Source organism: Danio rerio, chromosome 20, assembly GCF_049306965.1.
Source record: "Danio rerio strain Tuebingen ecotype United States chromosome 20, GRCz12tu, whole genome shotgun sequence".
NCBI classification, from domain to species: Eukaryota; Metazoa; Chordata; class Actinopteri; order Cypriniformes; family Danionidae; genus Danio; species Danio rerio.
In genome coordinates this window covers 42,672,154-42,694,435 of record NC_133195.1, presented here as the reverse complement: position 1 = coordinate 42,694,435, position 22,282 = coordinate 42,672,154, and the positions used below count along the sequence as shown (strand labels likewise).

General features: G+C 36.7%; 3 protein-coding genes across 6 annotated transcripts in view; 1 reads left to right on the top strand and 2 right to left on the bottom strand.

Moving 5' to 3' along the window:
• The window catches only part of esco2 (establishment of sister chromatid cohesion N-acetyltransferase 2), a 365,881-nt gene that overhangs the window by 299,421 nt on the left and 44,178 nt on the right, over positions 1 to 22,282 (bottom strand). The gene's annotated exons all lie outside the window — the stretch shown is intronic.
• The window catches only part of si:dkey-217m5.8, a 34,848-nt gene continuing 13,265 nt past the window's right edge, over positions 700 to 22,282 (top strand). The window contains exons 1-19 of one of the 3 annotated variants that reach the window (XM_073933098.1): positions 700 to 1,014; positions 1,144 to 1,232; positions 1,317 to 1,377; positions 6,386 to 6,489; positions 6,556 to 6,645; positions 6,734 to 6,829; positions 6,906 to 7,022; positions 7,105 to 7,228; positions 9,950 to 10,026; positions 18,966 to 19,601; positions 19,817 to 19,986; positions 20,058 to 20,177; positions 20,246 to 20,293; positions 20,382 to 20,462; positions 20,545 to 20,622; positions 21,512 to 21,572; positions 21,673 to 21,723; positions 21,799 to 21,843; positions 22,043 to 22,104. In XM_073933098.1, coding sequence (XP_073789199.1) covers positions 6,908 to 7,022; positions 7,105 to 7,228; positions 9,950 to 10,026; positions 18,966 to 19,601; positions 19,817 to 19,986; positions 20,058 to 20,177; positions 20,246 to 20,293; positions 20,382 to 20,462; positions 20,545 to 20,622; positions 21,512 to 21,532 — 1,470 coding nt within the window. In that variant the 5' untranslated portion in view covers positions 700 to 1,014; positions 1,144 to 1,232; positions 1,317 to 1,377; ... (2 more) ...; positions 6,734 to 6,829; positions 6,906 to 6,907 and the 3' untranslated portion in view covers positions 21,533 to 21,572; positions 21,673 to 21,723; positions 21,799 to 21,843; positions 22,043 to 22,104. Of the gene's footprint in view, positions 1,015 to 1,143; positions 1,233 to 1,316; positions 1,378 to 6,385; positions 6,490 to 6,555; positions 6,646 to 6,733; positions 6,830 to 6,905; positions 7,023 to 7,104; positions 7,229 to 9,949; positions 10,027 to 18,965; positions 19,602 to 19,677; positions 19,719 to 19,816; positions 19,987 to 20,057; positions 20,178 to 20,245; positions 20,294 to 20,381; positions 20,463 to 20,544; positions 20,623 to 21,124; positions 21,277 to 21,511; positions 21,574 to 21,672; positions 21,724 to 21,798; positions 21,844 to 22,042; positions 22,105 to 22,282 lie in introns of those variants that run through there. The other 2 variants (NM_001045192.1, XM_073933099.1) reach the window with 2 other exon arrangements.
• Positions 10,904 to 17,901, bottom strand: pimr136 (Pim proto-oncogene, serine/threonine kinase, related 136). Of its 2 annotated transcripts, XM_068215512.2 has the most exons (7): positions 16,814 to 17,901; positions 14,533 to 15,243; positions 13,323 to 13,465; positions 12,644 to 13,019; positions 12,169 to 12,345; positions 11,960 to 12,048; positions 10,904 to 11,485 (listed from the first exon to the last, which is right to left on the bottom strand). In XM_068215512.2, exons 1-7 carry the CDS (start codon positions 16,947 to 16,949, stop codon positions 11,465 to 11,467), a joined length of 1,653 nt encoding a protein of 550 aa, XP_068071613.1. In that variant the 5' UTR covers positions 16,950 to 17,901; the 3' UTR covers positions 10,904 to 11,464. The 2 variants fall into 2 exon arrangements, with proteins under 2 accessions (XP_068071613.1, NP_001038527.1); NM_001045062.1 differs by lacking the exon at positions 10,904 to 11,485 and having other exon boundaries at positions 11,932 to 12,048; positions 12,246 to 12,345; positions 16,814 to 17,042.

The window sequence follows — 22,282 nt, the reverse complement described above, 5'->3', positions numbered from 1 at the left end:
AATTGAGTTAATTTATAAAAAGGTTTTGTAAACATTGTAAATGACTGTGGCTTCTCTCTTTTCAGTACACCCTCTCAATGGTGTGTGGCATTGGGTTTCAATTCGAGGAGGTATTTCTTTTTTTTATTTATGGAACCTTCATTTTGATGGAGCTTTTATTTATCATAGCTAAAATGTAACTATTTTGGTGAATGTTGTCTTGCTTTATTCTAAGCAACATTTCTTTTAAGAAAGGGGCGAGCACACCCAACATCATGTATTAACAAAAACATGTTGGTTAACTGTTAGACTAAGCAGTCTTTCTTTCAGATGGATATGCCTGTCATTCGTCAGTGGTGGTGTCTTCTCATGGAACGATTTCAGATTGATGGGTATGTCAGTTAAATTTTCTTTTAAATCTGTCAAATTTAAATGTGATATTGTGTCAATACAACAACTCTGTAACACGAATAACAAAACATCCTTAATATCTATCTTACCGGTGACCAGTTATCATGGATTTTGTCTTGCTTGAAAGCTATGGGTGCAGATTTGCTTTCTGGACAGAGGAGGCAAGAAGTGTATTAGATGAAATGATTCTGCCCCTTTTTAGGGTGGGAAATAAAACCACATCCAATCTTCCGGCACATGTCCAAGCAGTTCAAGAAAGGAAAAGGAATGACAAAGCATTAGTGGACTCACATCAAAATCAGCAGAGCAGCATTTGGTGGTATAGATGGTTTCACTGTAAATTACTCCTCCAGACTCTGAGTATAGTTGACTTAAATAGTCCAGTGACAATTTAACTAATATTTGCCTAATTTAATTAATGACTTGTGCATTTACATATGAAATATAATTTCCGTCTATGGCCCAAAGGATATACTTGGTGGGATAAGGTCAAACTGGTTTCCCCTAAAACCCCGTGCTCAGGTGCCTGTCTACATTGAGAATGAGCAGTCCCTGTCAGTCCTTTGTAACTACATGAGCGGAGTTCATCATAGAACCCAAACGCAGCTGACCTACAATAATGAGGTGGAGTTCATTTGTGGATGTCTCCTTTCAGAGGTAATCACAAAACATGCATGTACATGAGCATGCTTATGTTCAGCAGTGTGTATGTTTTATTTTATTAGTAAATTTATTATTTGTATATTTGTACAGGCCATCATTCATGGCCTTTGCGAGTTACAAGGCTTGTCTTGGCAGGAGGCTGAAGATGTTTTCCTCCAGGGTCCTGTTTATCACTCATGGTATGTTTTACATTTTTTTACAAAAACTTTTAAGTTTTTATGTTAAATACAATTTCCGACAACAGCATTTATTGTTTCTTTTAGTGAAGTTGAGGAATTTGATAGAAGAATTGCCCGAGAAATGAAAAATCTTCCCAACAAGAATGTAAAGCATTTATTTTATTTGATGTTATTTTCTACGTAATAAATGGTTATTAATGCAATTTTTCTCTGCATTGTTTACAGCTTGGGGACTTGTAGGATGTCATGAAAAGTACACAAAAAATAAAGTTTGTTGAGAGAGTCCTATAAATTATTTTATTTAAAGAAAGAGATTATATTTATTCCCTAAACTCAATACTAAACAGTTTGATAAATCCTTAATGATTAAAAAAACAATAAATGATTAAAAAATATTGTGTTCAATCATAGCGTAATATTTATAGTAGAAAAATAGTGTAAGTTACAATTTATAAGCAGTTAAATTCAGGTTAGGCGATCTTTCAAACAGCAGGTGGCACTGTCTGAAAAAACGATAGGTACGGAGGTGCAGGTCTGAACCTGGTCTGAACGTGGAGTGGGGTCTCGGGGCCTGCAGCTTCATAATATTGGTTTATAGTCTAATGTTAGCTTTTCAGTTCTTGCGTTTGCATTGAAGATCCAAAAGTGCTCAAAGTTGTATTTTCGTGTGAGGATTATCCGGCTGGACAAAACATGTAAGTGTAATGAACAGTGTTTGAACACAGAGCTTATAATTTGCAATCTTCTAAAAGCCTATGGAAAAATCCTACAGGGATATTATCAAGGGAACCAGTTGTATGCTAGCAGCCGATTTACCTACAAGGTGATTTCATAGTTCCTCCACTTTATTGTTTTACAAGGAGGAATGGGCAAAGATTTCAGTCTAACAAAGCTAGTAGAAACCTATAGACGTACTCCAAAAGACTTGCAGCTGTAATTGCACCCAATGGATACTCCACAAAGAATTGACTCAGGGGAGCTGAATACTTTTGCACACTGCACTATTCAGTTTTAACAAAAAAAAAAAAAAATTATATAATATTTTATACACATTTTAGATATGCCCATAAAAAACGTTTCATAGAAACGGCAACATATGCATACGTTTTTTTTAAAAATTGCATAAAAATGTATGGCCAAAACTGAGTAGAATAAACTTTTTTTTCGATAAGAAAAGATAAACTACGATGGAAACACTTTTACCTAATAAATTCCAGTATGTGCCTTACAAACTCATGTGATTTTGTTATAAGAGGTCAAATGATGATACAGATGTGTGTGAATGGATAAACCAGCAGGCTGAGCATATTGTAAAACATCTGCAATGTTGATTTGCTGATTCTAAAACCATTTCAGTATTAGTGTTATTATATTATTTAGGCCCACACGGAATCTGCGCACGCAGAATTTTGCAGATTTTTAGCCCATCACTGATTCTGTTTATTTACATGTGCAAATGTGTGTAAATGTATATTTATTCAGATTTTTTATTAATTTTAGTATAATTAATAGCTAATATGAAAATGTTCATATGATTTATTTACAATACAGTTTGTAAAGTAATATTTTCTGTCTTTTAGTAGTATGAGAGACTTGCTTTGTTTACCAAATAAAATGTATCTAATTGGATCTGCATTGTAGACATTAAAAAAAGTTAAAAAGCTAATATTTTTATTTAATATATTAGGTTTTTAGTTATGATACTCCCAAAATCATTCCGCATAAATCCGCAGATTTTTAACAAAATTCTCTTAATTTTAAAAGTTTACACACATTTTCTTGGTATATTTTTTAGCTTTGCTTTTAAACTGTAGTCCCTTTGTCCTCCAAATGTAACACTGGTCATTATGGCCAAACAATCTTAGTTCCATCAGACCTCAGGACATGTCTCCATTTTTTCCAGTGTAATTTAACAATAAAATTTTTAACAAAATTCTCTGCAAAAATAGCAAAAAATGTCAGCAGATTCTGTCTGGCCTTATTAATGACCTCCAGAGCTGTCAAGGGTGTCTGTGCTCCGCGTCTCACGCCTTCAGACACCACCACATGTTCATTGCATGTCAGCATCATCTTCTGAGGGTCAAGTAATTTATTAAATAAAGAAAAGATTCACGCAGCTTTTACCACAGCTAATCCTATTTTTACTGTTGATATTTGATCAGGAAGTGATGATTTTGTTCTCTTTGACTCATCGGATGGAAACGCTGCTTATTCGCGCGCCTTTTTTGCTGTATTGCTGTTTTGCGCATAAATTTAATACACATCTTTGGATGGAAGCATAGCTAGTGATTCAGCATGTGCATTTAATAATGTTAAAGAAGTTTAGTATGTATTAATTAGATTATAAACCTTACCATTGCAGTGCAGTTAGTGCACTATTCAGTGCTTCTGAATGGCTGTATTTAAATTTTGTTTAGGGCAAACAGCCAAATTACTTATCACTGCAATCTTGTCATGTAGCGTGTTGTTAGTACACGGGGTTACAATGTAATCTGCTCATGTTCATAATATTTATATTATTTGATAATTAATAACCACCTCATGTGGAACTCTGAATCTGTGTCTCACTTCAGAGTCTGCTAATGTCCACCAGAGGTCGCATTTCAGTCACGAATGCATGCTTTGAGAGCCTTCCTGACTGAATGAATTAAATAAGCGGTTTTACACCAAGACAACCCAGGGTGCTTAAATATAATTGGCTAAACAGGCATTGGGCAGGTTAAAGGGACCAAAACAAAGACAGACATTCCACAACATAGCATGCATTTTCAAAGCAAATATCTGACTTCAGCATTGTTTTTCAGATGAACAAGAATGTTCACTTAGCGTCTTTCTTAAATATCTGCAAACATATTATGGTTATTGTATGCTTTAGAAGAGTCAATAACTTACATGTGGCATCCTTTAAGACTCAAAATCACCCAAGAGTAGATGAAAACATCAGTTTTTCATTCAGTCATTTATTTAACAGTTTGTAAAAACATGTCAAGCTAATTCTGACAATGATACTGTAATACAGTTGAAACCAGAAGATTACACACACTCTAAAAAGAGGAACATAACCATTTTTTTAATAAAATGTCTGATGGTAAATTGTTCTAAACGTTTACTATTTTAGGTCACTTAAGATTACCTAAAAGATTTACATTTTCTAAATGCCAGGATAATGGAGACGATGCTCGCTGCAGAGCCATTTGAGCAGAGCTGAGCTCCAGCGAGGGGGAGCATGAGCTCTCGCTCATCCTCCTATAAGCTGTTTTAATGCGTACACCAACCCCACCCCTAACCCTACCCCCAGTGACATCACTCGTAGAAGAAGTGCAAGAAAGGAGGAACGAGAGCTCAAGCTCCCCCTCGCTGGAGCTCAGCTCTGCCCAAATGGCTCTGCAGCGAGCACCACTTGGGATAAGAGAGAATTTTTTTGTGAAGTTTATTTATAAACAAATTTCAAGAGGATCACGTGCTTATGATTGTTCACAGCTGTTCCGACTTTAGCTAATAACTGATTATCCTATCAGATGATCCTTAATTCACTATAAATAACCAGACTTTTCTCATCTCAATATCTTCGTCTCGAAGAAACCCCCCACCCAACCCTACTTTCCCTGCTTTCAAACGGGCGTCACGGTGGCTAGCGATTAGCACTGTGGCCTCACAGCAAGAATGCCCCTGGTTTAATTCCTTCCCAAACCAGACGGCATTTCTGTGCGGAGTTTGCTAGTTCTCCCCGTGGTCGCGTGGGTTTTCCCCGGGTCCTCCGGTTTCCTCCCACGGTTCAAAAACAAGCACTCTAAACAATTAATCCAAAATATTTTAGCTAAACTCAGAGTACACCTGCAACATCCATATCTGACTCTTAGCTACAATAAGCAAGAGGGGGAGTCATCGAGATCTACCTGAGCTCAAACTCCCCTCTCGCCTTGCAACGGGAGGGAGCCCAGGGTTCGAGGATCTTTTAAGCTCAGGGCTCTCTCCCGGGACAGCACGCCAAACTAGCTTTATTATCAATCATCAGCTAAGTGTGAAGTCTTGAATTAATTTTAAAAGTTTACCTACATTTTCTTGGTATATTTTTTAGCTTTGCTTTTAAAGTGTAGTCCCTTTGTCCTCCAAATGTTACACTGGTCATTATGGCCAAACAATCTTAGTTCCATCAAACCACAGGACATGTCTTCTAAAATTAATCTTTTTCCCAGTGTAATTTAGCACATTGTAATCTGGCTTTTTGTTGATTCTGGCTTGTTGATTTTCCAATGTTGTCACACAATGAAGCAGTGTGTTTGAGGTTTTCCTTAAAGACTATTCTACAATTGTGCCTCCAACTAATTAAAATGTTATCAATTAGCCAATCAGAAACTTCCCAAACCTTCACACCATCATCTCAGCTTTGTCAGAAGCATAATAATCTTATTGTATGTAAACTTGACTTTCAAGAAAAGTTCTAACAATTTCTCAAAAAAATCTCTCTCATTATTCTGCTATTAAGCATAACAGAAACAAATTTAATAATCCTAACTTACCTCAAAGAGAAAAAGTTTATGCACATTAACATCTGACTTATTTAAAATGGTTATGTGCCTGTTTATACAGTGTATGTAAACTTCTGGCTTCAACTTGTGGGAATATAAATTTATGTTATTTATATTTAACTGAAAAGTTGTTTTTAGGGTGTAACAGACCTTAAAATGTCTTAGTTTCCTGAGCCCTGCCTGTCTCCAAAGTAGAGCAAATAGTTTCACAGCACGGCTGTGTCTATTGTTTTCTCTTTTCGGTCAACTGGTCAGAAGGTTTCTGTCTCCAGAACATCATTTGCACACTGTTTTCTGCCCTTGTATTCGAGTGAAACTTTCAGGTTGAAGAAACCCCTTTTATGGTGGTCTTTTATGGTGGTCACTCTGCAGACTTACATGCTGATGAGATCAGGCCTGAAAAGGCAGTTTACCCTGCCGACAACAACACTTCATTTGCATCTGTCCCCACCTACATGAATCACTGTCTGTAAAATGTATAAAAACTTAGTGCTTACTGTACAGTAGAGAATTTCCTTTCAATTTTGCTTTAAAGATATCGTAAGTTCTCCCTGCTTTTTTATACTTGTTTGAGAAGTTCATAACAAACTTTATTACATTACATGTCTTCACCCCTGTATATAGAATAAATGGAGTCGTAGAAACAGAAAGAGCAGGTTTACCGTTGAGGAGGTGAAGCAAGTGAATAGCTACCTCTCACAAGCAAATACTGTACATGTCCAAAGCAGGTAATCAAACTGTTTGTAATATTCTTCATTTTTTTAGGTCTTAAACGTACTATTTGTTTGTTACAGCACCGGTGGAATTACTTACATTGCATGCAATGTGGTGGTACCACAAACAAAGTCTCTCTACATCGGTCAGTTTTCACAAGATTTCTGAAGGTAGGTTTTTATGTTGTTTTGTGATGTGAACTTGTCCTGCTGCTATCTGTACGTTTATACCTGATTTGTGCATAACACTGTTTATCAGACTTGGCAGAGACTCCAGGAAGAAAGTGCAAGACTAGCTGAATTAAAGACTTACATTGCACAGATGAAGTGGTGTCACGGTGATGGGCAACTGGTGGTAAGCTTAAAAGTACATTTGATCAAAGAATACAAATTCAAACACTAAGATGATTCGTTGTGTTTTACGTCTACAGGGATGCCAGATTCATCTCATGGCAATCAAGACACCCCACACAGAAAACTTCAGCAGTCAACTGCGGGGCTTTCCCTTAGTGTGAGGCAGCAGAAGCAAACCCTTTGCTGGCAGAATGGTATAAAATATAATACAACATAATAAAATATAACTAGAATTAGGGGCAGCACGATGGCTCAGTCAGCACTGTCACCCCACAGCAAGAAGGTCGCTGGTTCGAGTCCTGGCTGGGCCTGTTTGGAATTTGCATGTTCTCCCTGTGTTCGTGTGGGTTTCCTCCGGGTGCACCAATTTCCTCCACAGTCCAGACACATGCAGTATACAGTAAGTAAATTGAATAAACTAAATTGGCTGTAGTGAATGAGTGTGTTTGTGAATGAGAGTGTATAGCTGCTTTTCCACTATCGTGCCAAACCGTTCTAAGGACACTTCGGTACGGTTACGGTTGTTTCTCCACTGAGCCTGGAACGGCGCAGCACGATTACAAACCGTTCTCGGCGCGGAATTCTCGGCAAGGTTAGACAACCGTGCTGAACTGTGCTGACAGATTTTGTGTGTTGGCGACTCGGTTGCTAAGCTACCACAGCTGGCTCAGCAGAAGCGCTAGTCATCAGACATCCTCAATAAACGTTCGAGGTTACTAAAGTAACCCTTCGTTCCCCGAGGAGGGGAACGGAAGCACTATACTCCGTCGCCATAATGACTGTCCCTTAGCTGTTTGAAAGTCTCTTCAGCTTAAAAGGATGGCGTCTGCTGGCTTCAGGTGTGCTTATATGCTGAGATAATTGCAGATGTCGCACACCTGCGCAAGCTTACGCTGCCAATTAATTTCATTCATTGGCCCGTTCAATACTCTCCAGACAAGCGGCTTCTGATCCGAATCCTCCCAATGCGTGGATTTTACAAATCAAATCCACTTATAGTGCTGAAGTTCCCCCCGAAGGGGAACTACAGTACATTTAATATAAATGATCCAGGTCTAAACGATACAGTTTGAAAAGGGTTTTAAAACCATAGAGCAGTCTCTGGCAGAGAAGTGAATATCTCATCACATTCTTACGAAGATTTTTTATTTATTAAAGTTATCATTTTATTGACTTGAATACAGACCTACTTCGCCTGCCTGAATGTGAGTTTATTGCACGCAGCGCTGTATTTCACAGCACAAAACTCACTCTGATCCGGGAGAGACATGCCAGCGACTTGCGCTGCTGACTTTTTTTTCCTGCTGCGCATCGAATAAAGCGAATTAAGCGAATAAAGTCACGCTTAGCATCATCGATGTCCAAATTCCACAACAACATCACTATATCCATGGAACACGAACTTGCAGACTCTTTTACAACGAGGAAATAATTGCACTTTTTAATTCAAAGCCAGGACAGCTTGTTAATACCGGCGAGACCACCTGAAGGACGGCGTGTTGTAATGTCGGCCATCCAAAAGACTTTGCTTGAAAGGTTTTCGGAGCGGCACTGTAACTGTCCAAGGTACTGTTGTATGATTTATATTATAGCATATGCACTAATAAACAAGTCAAAACAATGAATGAATTAAATAAATATGGATTCTTAAATGTCAGTATTGCTTTTACTCAAAAAATCAATACGTTTTGACAAATGTTTTATAAAAATAAAATGAGCAATTTTCATCATTTCAGCTATAGGCAATTATATGATTCAGTTATACATAAGTTATATGACATTTATGAGGCATGTAACATGTTTCTGTGTTTTTGTTTTTTGTTCTTGGTGATCTTTAATATAGCTACGCAAATAGTTTCTAAAACGTCAAGCAATAATTCGCCTACAGCTTGTTAGTTAATTATGAACACAAAAATAATTATAATAATAAAAATAAAATGATCAAAATAAAAAGATAATAGAGCAGCATTTTGCTAAATATAATACTGCTTTACATCCTTTAAATCCTGCGATATATGTGTTGTTTCATATTCGTTTTTTTTTTCACTTGCTGCATTCGTTATTTAATGTTTGAATAGTAAAACAAATAACAGCGCCTAATTGGTTTCATTTTACCATCAAAATGTAGTATATTTTATATCATTATCAACTTTTGATATAAAAACGCAGTGTAATTTAATTAATTGTTAAAAATGAAATATTTATATGCTGTGTTTTTATTAGTGAAAGTGCCCGCTCACCTTTGACAAGGCCTGTCCAAAATTATATTTCTGCCACTATAATGCAAATGCACTATTATTGTTGTCTTATCATTGTTTATTTTTCTGTTATGTTCAGAGATTTTAAATATTATTTATTTCCCCTCCAATTATTTTCAATCATCACGTTACATTTTGGTAATTTTCCCTCCAAATAAAATTTAGCCAGAGCTGCGCAACATATCAATAAATAAAGGTGCACATGTACCTATATTTAGCACCCCTATTTGATAGAGCGGCATAACAGTGTTTAGTCACATGGTTGCTTTCGCTTTTATGAAAAAAATAAAAATAAATAGTTTCGGCTCTTATTTAACTTTAATTGAACAAAGGGAGCCGTTTACATTGCGTTACCAAGGCAACTACTGATGCGTTTTGTGTAATGTTTTAAAGAGCTTTGTTGCAGCACGACAGTGGAAAATGAAACCGTATCCGTGCTGTCTGGCCCGGTTTGGCACGGAATGGAACAGTTCTGTTTGAAGAATGATTCAGCACGATAGTGGAAAAGCGGCTTATGAGTGTTTTCCAGCATGATGCTGGGTTGTGGCTGGGAAGGAAAGCATTTTTACAGTGCATTAGTTCTCAGATGCAATCACATGTATGCTTTTACTTCAAACACATTCAGCTCAGTGACATTAAATCCAGCTAATCTTTGTTAAATCTACAAACATTGTCATGTTTTGTCCCTGAATGATCTCAGTTGAAACACACAGTAATCAGCAGTACTCATCCTTTAAAAAAGAGAAGAAATACTTATTTTTGACAAATTTGACTTTATTTGAAACTTCAGAACAAATTTGATAATTGTCATCAGTTGTGAGGCTTGTCGCCCCAGACTAATGTCAGTTTTTGTCCGTGTTCAGCTCAGCACCACCTTCAAGATGGGCAGTTTCCAGTGGCACCACGTGGAGGAACGGACTTCGCCACCTATATATACAGGGTTTGGATTATCACTCACCATAAACTACAACTACATACAAAATCACTAGTCAATAAATGATGTCCTCCAACCATCAATCATATAGCACATTAGCAAAACATTAGACTAAAGAAGGCTGTATATGAGGACAATATCAAAGCAAATACTAAAGGTCGTAACTTTATTCCTCTTCAGAACACAAATGAAGATATTTGACTGAAAATAATGAAGATCTTTTAGTTAAATCTGAGAGCTCCTTAATCCTTCATAGACAGCAAGATTCCTGACTATGAGAAAACTTTATGTGGACATAAAACAAAAATAACTTTATTCAACAATTTCTTCCCTCAGTGTCAGTATAGGGCACGCGTTCACGTGTTGCGCCTCTGACATATAACCTTGGATGCGCCTGTGTATTTTTTAAGAGAGGAAGTCAGAGAGGAAGTCGCGCAGGCATCCAGTGGGGTATATGTCACTGCACAGTGCTTGTGAACGCGTGCCCTATCATCACACTGAGGAGAAGAAACTGAATAAAGTTTGTTTTATGTGAAGGCATATGATCTGTTTTCAGGAGGTTTTTGTAGACTTTGAGTCTGGATGAGGGAGCTCTAAGATAAAGATAAAAATAGTAAAAATAGTTCTGAAGATGAACATGAGGATGAGTAATGAATAACATTAATTTACTTTTTTTTTAAGGTTTTATTTATTATTATTATTTTTTTGTTGTTTTTAGAATAATTTCTGATTGGTCAAAAACATGGCCAGTTATAGATTTATATTTCAATATGGACAGTTTTTTTATTGTTTTATTTATTATTGATTTTTTTTTATTAAAATAATTCCACTTTTTAATTTTATTATTATAATTCTTTTTTTTTTTTTTTTTTTTTTTTTTTTTCCAGTTTTGTGGCCAGATTGGCTGGTGAGTGATAATGTTCATTGGAAACCCTGTATATATATCAGTTGATCCCAGTAATCATTGGTCAGGAGTCTCTCTCCTCTGGCTCAAATTACATTTTTTAGAGAGTGACACCCAAAATATATGGACCTGGACTGGGAACGACTGAGATTTTTTTTTTTATTATTTATTATTTTATTATACATTTTATTTTAGCATGTGGAAGTGTAAGAGTTAAAGCAAAAGCTGATATTAAAGTGTAAGAAGGGCTGTGTACACTATATGAAGGTCTAAACTGTAAAGTGCTTTATCATATTTTATAATTTTTGTAATTTACATGAATTTTAATTAGAGCCAGTGTAAATGTTGAAATAAGAGCTATGACACTGCAGAACCAAACTATGTTCAGCTCTCTGGATAAAGTTATGTTTAGCTAAAGGACTATGGTGGTGTGGTTGGCTCAAAATCCTCAGCTTCTTCTATTTTGGTTGGAGCTGCTGGAGTTTTTAGCCGAATCCAGCACTGAACTGGGAGATTCTGGAAGTGGTCCTTTGTCAAATGCTAGATCTTTTTTACAATTCTCTGTAACATAATTAAAACAAAATTGTTAAAAAAAGGAAATTCAACAACACAAGACTGTCGTCTGACATTAGCTGGGTTTCCATCAGCCTGTGTTAATGCACCTTTTATTAAGTATCACATGAGGAACAAGTTTCAAATAAACATCCCTTAATTCACAAAACGTTTTTATGCTCACTTGAGGTCATTTTGGACTCGTGTGAAAAGAGTTCATGAAGGAAATGCATTTGTCAAATTAAGTTTGATGTAGCGAGCATTTCTCAATTATTCCTCCCTTGTTAAACCGTTGGCTACGAGGTTACCAATACTACAGTTCAGCCGCTCGACCAACTTGATGGAAATCATTTGCTCATAATTCACATTTATAATTATAGGATAAATATATTTAGTGAACTTTGAAAAGATGTGCTTCACATTAGGATGGAAACTCAGCTCATGACAGATTCATTTGACTGATGACAAAATCCTCAAAATTACCTTAAACCAGTCATGGGCACGAAGTGCATTCAGCTTATACCGAGACCAGGGCAGTGTCTGCAGACAACCGCTGATGAAATCGCTGCATTCTGTGTAGAAAAAGAAAGGAAGAGATACATGTAAATATTACCTTAAAGTTTATACATGCTTTTTTCATTGACATAAAAAATGTCCTACACAACCATCTTTAGCTGAAGTAAAGATCTCACCTTTTGACCTTCCGTGTTGGTGTAAATTTCTGTCATTCAACTTGAGGAGGTCATGGTTGTCTGGAAATTTTTTGAACATCAGGACATATTGAAGAATCCCGAGTGACCACACTGTCGCTGGCTCAGCATAGTAATAGCCAGCCGTTTTAGCCTCGGGAGGGCTGAACTGGAATGTGCCTGAAAGAAAGAGATTTTGTTTCCATTAGCACAACATCTAAATTTCCTTCAGAAAATGTAAACAACAGTGTAGATCAGGGGTGCCCAAGCCCAGTCCTGGAGGATCTGTGTCCTGCAGAGTTTAGCTCCGGCCCCAGTTAGACACAACTGAACGAGCTAATCAAGCTCTCACTAAGTATACGAGACATTTTCTGTCAGGTGAGTTGAAGCAGGTTGGAGCTAAACTCTGTAGTCTCACGTGAATGACCCTTGACCCATCACAACAGAGCTTTGAGGGAGCTTTGAGGGATTTACTTACCCAAATAAGTTGTGTAATAGTACTTCATTAGGTCACCGCACCCGAAGTCAATCAGTTTAACTTCATTGGTCTGCGGGTTCATCAGCAAGTTGTCAGGCTTAATATCGCGATGAAGCACTCCACGTTTGATGCATGTGTCAGCAGCAATTGTTGTGTGGAACATGATTTTCTGTAACACGTCTTCTTCGATGTTGCCTCTGTGGCTTCTTAAAAATTCCGTTACGCTCACAGAGGGTATGGGCCGCTCTAGGACCATAAAGTAGCGGTTATCCTCCACCTTCCAGTCCAGAAGCTGAACGAGTTCTTTGACCTTGGGGCCTTTAGTTGCAAGAAAGTGCAGAGCAATCTCTGCTGGAAGTGGATGGTTAAACCCCGGCTAGAAGAAAGACAGAAAGAAAGTTGTTCAGATCATTTGAAAAGTTATTTCCAGTTAAAACTGTTGATGTATTTCATTAAAAGCAGTGGGCAGATTATAGAGAACAAAACAAAGACAGACACATTTTTTCAAATGAGAATAACTGACATTTGTTTACTTGGCATGTTTCTAAAATATCTATTTAATATTAAATAATATATATTTTTGTGCTTTAGAAGAGTCAAAAACTTACATACAGCACCTTTAATATGACATGTTTAAAATAAACACAGTTAATCAGAGCAAAGAGCTCAGACTACTTACAACAAAGATGTATCGCTCAATCTTGAAATCTGCTATTTTTACAGCCACCGGAAGGCCATCTTCTAAACGGGTTCCTGCGAAAACGGTTCCATAACTTCCTTTGCCCAGCTTAGCACCAATTTCATAGTGACGTGAGTTGATCTCTGTGAAAAGACAAAGTAAAGAAGTTAGACAAGGCAAGTTTATTTATAAAACACATTTCATACACAGTGGCAATTTAAAGTACTTTACATAAACAGGAATAAAAGCAATAGTATCTGCTTGCAGCCTTTATGATGCAAGCTGAGATTCCATCACTCAGCGATGCAATGTCAGACACAATGCACTCAAATGGAGCTGGTGACATCACTGTGACGGGTAGGGTTAGGGGTGGGGTTACATGAGCCCATTAAAAAGCATTGGATGCAGCCCAGATTGCATTGCACCAGGTCTAAATTTCTAGTTTATAAGATCTGAGTAATCTAGTAGGTTTGTATTCAGTAAGCATTTCTGTAATGTATTGAGATCCTAGGCCATTTAGTGATTTATAGACAAGTAATAATACTTGAAAATCTATTATGAATGTAACTGGAAGCCAGTGTAAAGACTTGAGGACAGGTGTAAGTGTTAATAAAATGTGTGAATTAGTGACGGTGCTGTCTTCATGTAAAACTACCTGCTCCATCAGGGGTCACCACAGCAAAATTAACCCCATCATCTAAACCAGTGGTTCTCAAACTGTGGTACGTGTACCACTAGTGGTACACAGGCTTCCTTCTAGTGGTACGCGGAGGAATGAAATATGTCATGTACATGCTACACACATTTAAAAATTTATGAAAAATGATGTATATAATATGCCATATATGACATATAGCCTATATTTCTGAGGTGATCTACCACGTTTTGTAACTGGGCAGAGTTGTAGCTGCTTTACTGGGCCTACTGTGCTTCTGTAGTTCAATACTGCTCATTTTGGTGGTACTTGGAGAGACAATTTTTTCTGAGGTGGTACTTGATGAAAAAAAGTTTGAGAACCACTGATCTAAACCTTTTTATTCTGTCTTCCCTATATATATGATTATGATTAATATATATATTTCCATCTTAGTTATCTGCTATCCCTGAACAAAATGTGTATTAAAGCCAGTTTAAAGCATAAAAGTAATGAAAGCACTACTAAAATATGCATGTGTGTTGGGTGACTGGGCTGTCATGGTAGTAAACTTACCAATAATGTGTGTGTCTTGATCCTTCAGCTCTTCTGGCTGAGGTGGAACAGAGCCCTCTGTCTGACAGGTTGCACCTTGAGCGACGTCATCTTTACAGCCGGGCTTAGCAGAGACCACATTTGGAGGGTCGTCATGACTACAGCCGGGCTCAGCAGAGAAGCTCTCTGTGTCCTCACTGTGACCATCCACAGGCTCTACTAGGGGTTGATCATCACCGTAAACACTGTCGGGCTCTACCAGTGATTGTTCTTCACCAGGAACACTGTCGGGCTCTACCAGTGGTTTTTCATCACCGTGAACACTGTCGGGCTCTACCAGTGGTTGTTCTTCACCGGGAACACTGTCGGGCTCTACCAGTGGTTGTTCTTCACCGGGAACACTGTCGGGCTCTACCAGTGGTTGTTCTTCACCGGGAACACTGTCGGGCTCTACCAGTGGTTGTTCTTCACCAGGAACACTGTCGGGCTCTACCAGTGGTTGTTCTTCACCGGGAACACTGTCGGGCTCTACCAGTGGTTGTTCTTCACCGGGAACACTGTCGGGCTCTACCAGTGGTTGTTCTTCACCGGGAACACTGTCGGGCTCTACCGGTGGTTGTTTTTCACTCTGACCATCAACAGGTTCCTCCAGTGATGGTTCCTCAATCTGAACATTGATCTGTTCCTCAAGATGCAAAGATGAATCTTTACACCAGTCACCGATTTCTCGACCTAAAGGAAGGAATAATACGAAACAACAGATTTTAGTTTTACTTGAATAATATTTATCCAGTGTTTATTATTGATATGAACAAATGCTGTCAATTATGAAGTGACTTTTAGGTTTATTTCTTTCTACATTAGTTGTTGGTCATTAAATAAAAAATGTCAGAAAATTACTGTTCATAATCAAATTCACTTTGCAATTAATGATTTGTTTTGTACAAATACATGTCAATATGACTTTATAGCTGATATATTTTGTATTATATAACAATAAATAAAATAACTGTAAGCTTGGCAAAAACAACTAAAACCTATGAGAAAAGATTTCATGTTTTACTCTACAAATACCATTAAAACATTAAACATCAACATTTGTTGTCCATTAAAACCACTGCATTGTGTTTTAGGACATATTCCTAAAGGATTTAGTGGTAAAAAATTACAAGTTACAAGCAAATTACAAGTAGAGACAAGGGATCTAACAGGGGTGTCAAACTCGAATCACATTGAGGGTTGTAATATTCATTTATTAATTTTGTATGGCAGTAGACATTATTTCTGTTCATATTCATAACACAAATTAAGATGTTTAAGGTGAAATCTGAGAGCTCCTCCATAGATAGGAAGGGTCCAGACTCATTCAGAGACCAGAAAGTACCAAAAACCTCCAAAAAACAGAGGAAGCCATACACAGGCATTCAGGGGTTTAATCATTGCAAGTTATTTGTGAACGCATGTAATATACCAACACTGAAGAGAATAAACTGTTGGATAAATGTGTTTATACACAAGTATTCTCGTAGCTTGATAATATACAGAGTAAACCACTGTAGGCATTTGGTCTGCTTGAGAATGTTTTGTGGTATTTTTATGTACTTTGAGCAAGTCAGGAACCTTGCTGTATATACAGGAGGAGAGAGCGCTCAGAGTTCATCTAAAGCCTCTTCATTTGTATTCAGAAGATGAAAGAGGATCTCAAGGGTTTGTGGAGTGACGTGAGGGTGAATAATTAATTACAGAATTAGCATTTTTGGGTGAACTAACCCTTCTATCTTAAAGCAGAGAAAATTATTTAGTCTTTACGGATTACGAATGCATAATTGAAAAACTTTATGCAAAGCAAAAACACTTTACTTAGTTTTTGTCTTGTTTTTAGTCCAAATATCAAAACATTAAATCAAGAAGCATTTTCTTGACTAGTAAAAATATTGTCTTGTTTTCAGAAATATGTCAAATTGGTCAAAATGAACTGAATTTTCTGTAAAACAAGCTAAATAATCTGCTAGGGGGAGGGTGGGGTTATTTGATTTTTTAACTAGACACAAACAAAAACTATTATTTTATATTGCTGTTGGCATCATATTAGACATTTTTGTGTGTCGTATGTTTGACACCCCCTGTGTTTACACTAGTAACTTTCTTCAGGCCTGTTTTATTAGTGCTCATTAGGCCTATATTATTAACAAAAACCTTATTTTGTAATTTATATTTACAGTAAGGTAAAATAAGGGTGCCCTACCCAGTGTCCAGTATACAAAATGAGCTACATGTTCTTATAACACGCAACAATATTTACCATCACTGTTAGTCACGGAGGATACCGTGACCAATCCTTCCGGACGGTCGAATCTTTCTTCTTGACCTGAGACGGTGGAACTGTTGTTTCTTTCTCCCAGGAAGAGAGCAATTACTCCGAGTACGGTAAATAACATGGTGGATTAGCCTTAATAAACCGTAATATAAGAAAAGCTAATTATACAAAGCAAACTTTGTACAACTCACTAGTTACTCGTCAAATAAAGCAATGGCGAAAGTTGGATTGTACTGGGTGTCTGCCAAGAATTCGAACGCGTTCCAACGTTTCTACAGATACGTGATTGGTCAGATTTGCTCAGTTTTTCTTTGAGTTGAAAAATGCAATAGTAAGGAGTTTATGTCCTTCGCGGGTGTTTTTGGGGCAAAATAAAACGATTTTTCATGAAATCTTTGTTTGACTGGTAAATATTTCCTGCTTGATGAATCATTACTAGTCGTTTGGTGAACCACAGATTCGTTGTTTTAATTAGGGTCGATTTAAATACATTCACAGGTAAGAGTTGTTTTCGCATTTTATTTTGCACTTCAAATGTCAGTTTTTACCGCAAAGCGCTTGTATACTCATGAAACAAGATATTTTACAGAGTATATCATATCAGATTACTAGATATACACTACTTTAAGACTCCATTTACACTACAAAATACACAAGTAATGTAACGCTAAATTGAATGAAATGGCGTCATGTCTTACTGAGTAAATAATGTGATTAATTCAATAAACGAATCCGTTTATGACGGAATAATAATTAGAAAAAACTAGCAGTGTCCAAAACTGTTCACCCATTCACTTGTACTAATCGTTCCACTAGCTAATATACAGTAGGACACTTCTATACTACTTAAAGTTACATTTAAAGAGTTAACTATGCAGGTTAGGGTAATAGGCAAGTTATTGTATAACGATGGTTTGTTCTGTAGACAATCGAAAAAATATATATAATTTAAAGGGGCTAATAATTTTGACCTTAAAACTTTTTTTTTTCAATAAGACTTTTCTTCAGAAGAAAAAAATATTATCAGACATACTGTAAAAAATTTCCTTGCTCTGTTAAACATCATTTTGGAAATTTTTAAAAAAGGAGAAAAACAATGAAAGGGGGCTAATAATTCTGACTTCAACTATATGTATGTATATGTATATATATATATATATATATGTGTGTGTGTGTGTGTGTGTGTGTGGTAGATTAAGGAGTTTTTGGTTAGTTTTGTGTTAAATAAATAAATAAAATGTGATCAGACAGGCAGAATTTCTGTTATGTGTGCCCTTTTTGTTTCTTTTAAGGCGTGGAAAATAATTGTAGTTACAATGTAATGTTAGCCTTTAAAATTTTAAGAAACACTTGATTTGCTTTAATATTGATGCAGTTATGAATACAATTGTATTATTAGAGGTAATATTTATTGCATATTGCATCATTTATATCGATTTTGGACGATTACTTTTATGGAAAACAACAATCTGGTAACACTGTACCTCATACTTTGTTCTCTTTTGCTGTTACTACATACATGCACTTTGTGGCTCCATCCAAAAAGAGTGTTTAAATCATTACTCTTTGTGTTAAACAAAATTAGGTAAACAAGTGTGCAGTATCAAATGCTTGATATAATTTATGATATAATTCATGGTGTACTCATTGTCTAAATAAATCCATAAAAGGAATATAAATTAAATATGAATAAAAAGTAACATAAAATATGATGTACTGTAGGGCACACTGCTTATATTACTCAATTTTAATTTGTATAGCCCAATATCACTTTAGAGGGCTTTCCCAAAGTTGACTTGATTGGATATATTAGGGGCATGGTGAAGACACATCCATACAGCTGAGGGGTGAAGTCCAGGGGACCATATGTCAGGACAGGGCACAACATAGTTTATAAAGAACACATTCTTATAACACTAACATCAAAGTGGGGGAAAAGTGAGTGAGAAGGTCAGAGCAGAAATGCCCCTTACTCTGATATGCTGCATCTGTAAAGTTTTTCAGTCTACATTGTTAAGGTTCACGTCACTGCTGTCCATCATAACAAATGGTCATTTAAGGCTCTGTATCATCAATGGTATTTGATTATGCATTCTTAACAATTTGCTTATCTTTGTTGTATGTTTGTCTGTTTCAGGAGGTTGGGCTGTCATCATGTGTCCTTGTGGCATAGTCTACAGTATAAAATGTAATCTGCAAGCAGAAAGTCCACGGGATTTTGCAGATATGCTTCTGTCTTGGAAGCATCTGCCTAATGTTGTTATATATGACTTTGCTCGTGGACTGTCCACGCACACAAATTTGAGGCAACCCATAACTTTCACACCTTTCGAGGGAAGGTTACTCGAACCAACCACTGAAAACATTGCAAAAGCAAAATCAGAAAAATTACAGGTAACTCTGCCATGGCTCACTGCAAAAAAACAAAGTCCAGATCCAGATGGTCACCCAATAACTGGTTTTGCAGAACACTATGTTCTGTATGACCGCTTTCACGAAGACAACACAAAAGATCCTCGTGATTCACTGAGGAAGCTTCGTCTTGTGCCTCAACTAGCTGGCAAAGTAAACAGTCCGGCTGCAGAACAGCTTTTTTCAAAGCTAAAGAAAAATAACTACTTTATGAACATGGCATTGCCATCCACACATGTTTTCCTACTGCGAAACATCATCCACCATTACAATGTCAGAAAAAATGAGAAACGTCTTCATGACATAAACAAGGAATTCAACAAAAACATTCACATGAATGACCCCAGCCAGGTTGTTTTAGGTAATATTTTCTTTACTGTGTAACAAATACAGCACTATATCCTTAACTGTACTTATGTGTTTATTTGTATTTATAGAAAATCCGTTGTCCACAGAGAAGGTCATGGACTTGTCACTTGTTAATTTGACTGTTCGTTCCAGTTGCTAAGTGTCAAGTTTCTGTTCTTTAATTATTATGTGTTCTCTTCTAATTTTGATGCTTTAATGTACTTTTAGGACCACTGACAGCACTGCCAGAAAATATTGTGGCTGCACAAATGACTGCTGCATCACCAGGCATATCATCTGTCACATCTCCTCAGTCATCAGTACCAATTACAGAAAAATCTGCTTGTGAACCTACTAAGCCTTGGGAGAGGGACTGGCATCCATTACAAGAAAAACTGGTGAAACATTACCATTACACAAACACACACACACACACACAAATTTATTGTTAATATTTTTATTATTACAGCTTGATTATGTGCTGGAGCGAAATCGGCCTGGCAGTGAAATATTTGTGAAGGAGGGGCAAGTGTGCCTTATTCGAGAAGAATTTTGGAGTCTTGTATTGCTAAGGGACATGGACTCCCATGTAAGCAGTCTGTTTTTATTAGAACTTTTTTTATTAAAAACATTGACTTATCAGAGTATTTATTGCAGATTGGAAACGCCTGCATGAAGCTTATTTGTGAAATGGCTCGGCAAATTGTATGTACCATAAAACATAACATTCAACTGGTAATATCAATAATATTAATCCAAATTTTCAAAATGAAAAACCTTTTTATTCATGTAGGGCAAGGACATATACATTGAGGACTTTTATGTTGTCCCTGTGTGGAAAACAACTCCTAACAACATTGTTACTGGATTACCGGTGAGTGTACTGTATGTACTGTATTTACTGTGTTAGAAGTAAAAACTAAACTAAGGGACATAACTGTCCTGATCAATTCTAGGAAGATGCAGACTTGAAAGACCTGTTAGCCTTTCCAGCATGGACAAATGCAAATGGACCAGACCACTTCGTTGTCTGTGTAAGAAAATATTGAAGTATCTAGTGCATACAATGATTGGTATTGCAATGTGTGTGTTTCTAAAATAAAACACAGAAAAATCTTGAAAGAAGCAATAATGGACAGACGAGTCTTCACTGAGGCCAGCTTCCAGCCTCCACCGCTGACACTGCAGCTCTACACTTTTGACTTTTGGCCAGCGGAGAAATTAAAATGGTCGTGCCGAACTGAGTCTGGTTTCTCTCAAGGTTTTTTTTTCTTCACTCTCCTGTTGGTAAAGTTTTTTTCCCTCTCCGCTGTCGCCACTGGCTTGCATGGTTCAGGATCTGTAGAGCTACACATCGATAGATTTGCTCTTCAGTGCTTGGACTCTCAGACTTTAAACCACACTGAACTGAGCTAAACTGAACTGAACTTAAACACTAAATACTGAACTACCCTGATCCAGTTACTATGACCATTTATTTGAAGCAGCTTTGACACAATCTACATTGTAAAAGCGCTATACATATAAAGCTGAATTGAATTGAATTGAATAATGTTCAAATTAAATATTTTTACACCTTTACAATTGTAGATAATGATGCCGCTTCGAAGAGAGATGGTGTTTTTATACTCTATGTATGCAGAGCATGAATCAGGATTTGGAGATGAGGAATACAGGGCCATTTTTAGGTCTATCAACAAACTAAGACATGTTTCAGCCTTTATGTGATATATGACTACATTCCTATAGCCATTTCTATCTATTTTTCAAATCGTGTGTTTTAGTTTTGTCACTTTTGGCTACGTTCCTTTAGCCGTTTCCTGAACTTCTGGCTATGTTCATCTAGCCTTTTTTATGCATGGTGTTTTAAAGTTGAGGTGAGCTGTTATTGTCAATATTACTACTAATATGTTTTGTCTACAGGAAAATTGCTTACCAAGTTGATCATGGGACATGGACTGAAAAGACTGGATATGATTTTCCAGTGAGGAATCAACTTAAAGAATTGTCATTATTTGGCTTTTACAACAGTTATTCTTTTGTACAATATACTAAAATAAAATTGTTTGCTTTGTCGATTTTAGGCTTTGCCACGTCAGACAAGAGGGAATGATTGTGGTGTTTTTGTACTCATGGTAAGATTTAAATTGAGTTAATTTATAAAAAGGTTTTGTAAACATTGTAAATGACTGTGGCTTCTCTCTTTTCAGTACACCCTCTCAATGGTGTGTGGCATTGGGTTTCAATTTGAGGAGGTATTTCTTTTTTTTATTTATGAAACCTTTATTTTGATGGAGCTTTTATTTATCATAGCTAAAATGTAACTATTTTAGTGCATGTTGTCTTGCTTTATTCTAAGCAACATTTCTTTTAAGAAAGGGGCGAGCACACCCAACATCATGTATTAACAAAAACATGTTGGTTAACTGTTAGACTAAGCAGTCTTTCTTTCAGATGGATATGCCTGTCATTCGTCAGTGGTGGTGTCTACTCATGGAACGATTTCAGATTGATGGGTATGTCAGTTAAATTTTCTTTTAAATCTGTCAAGTTTAAATTTGATATTGTGTCAATACAACAACTCTGTAACACGAATAACAAAACATCCTTAATATCTATCTTACCGGTGACCAGTTATCATGGATTTTGTCTTGCTTGAAAGCTATGGGTGCAGATTTGCTTTCTGGACAGAGG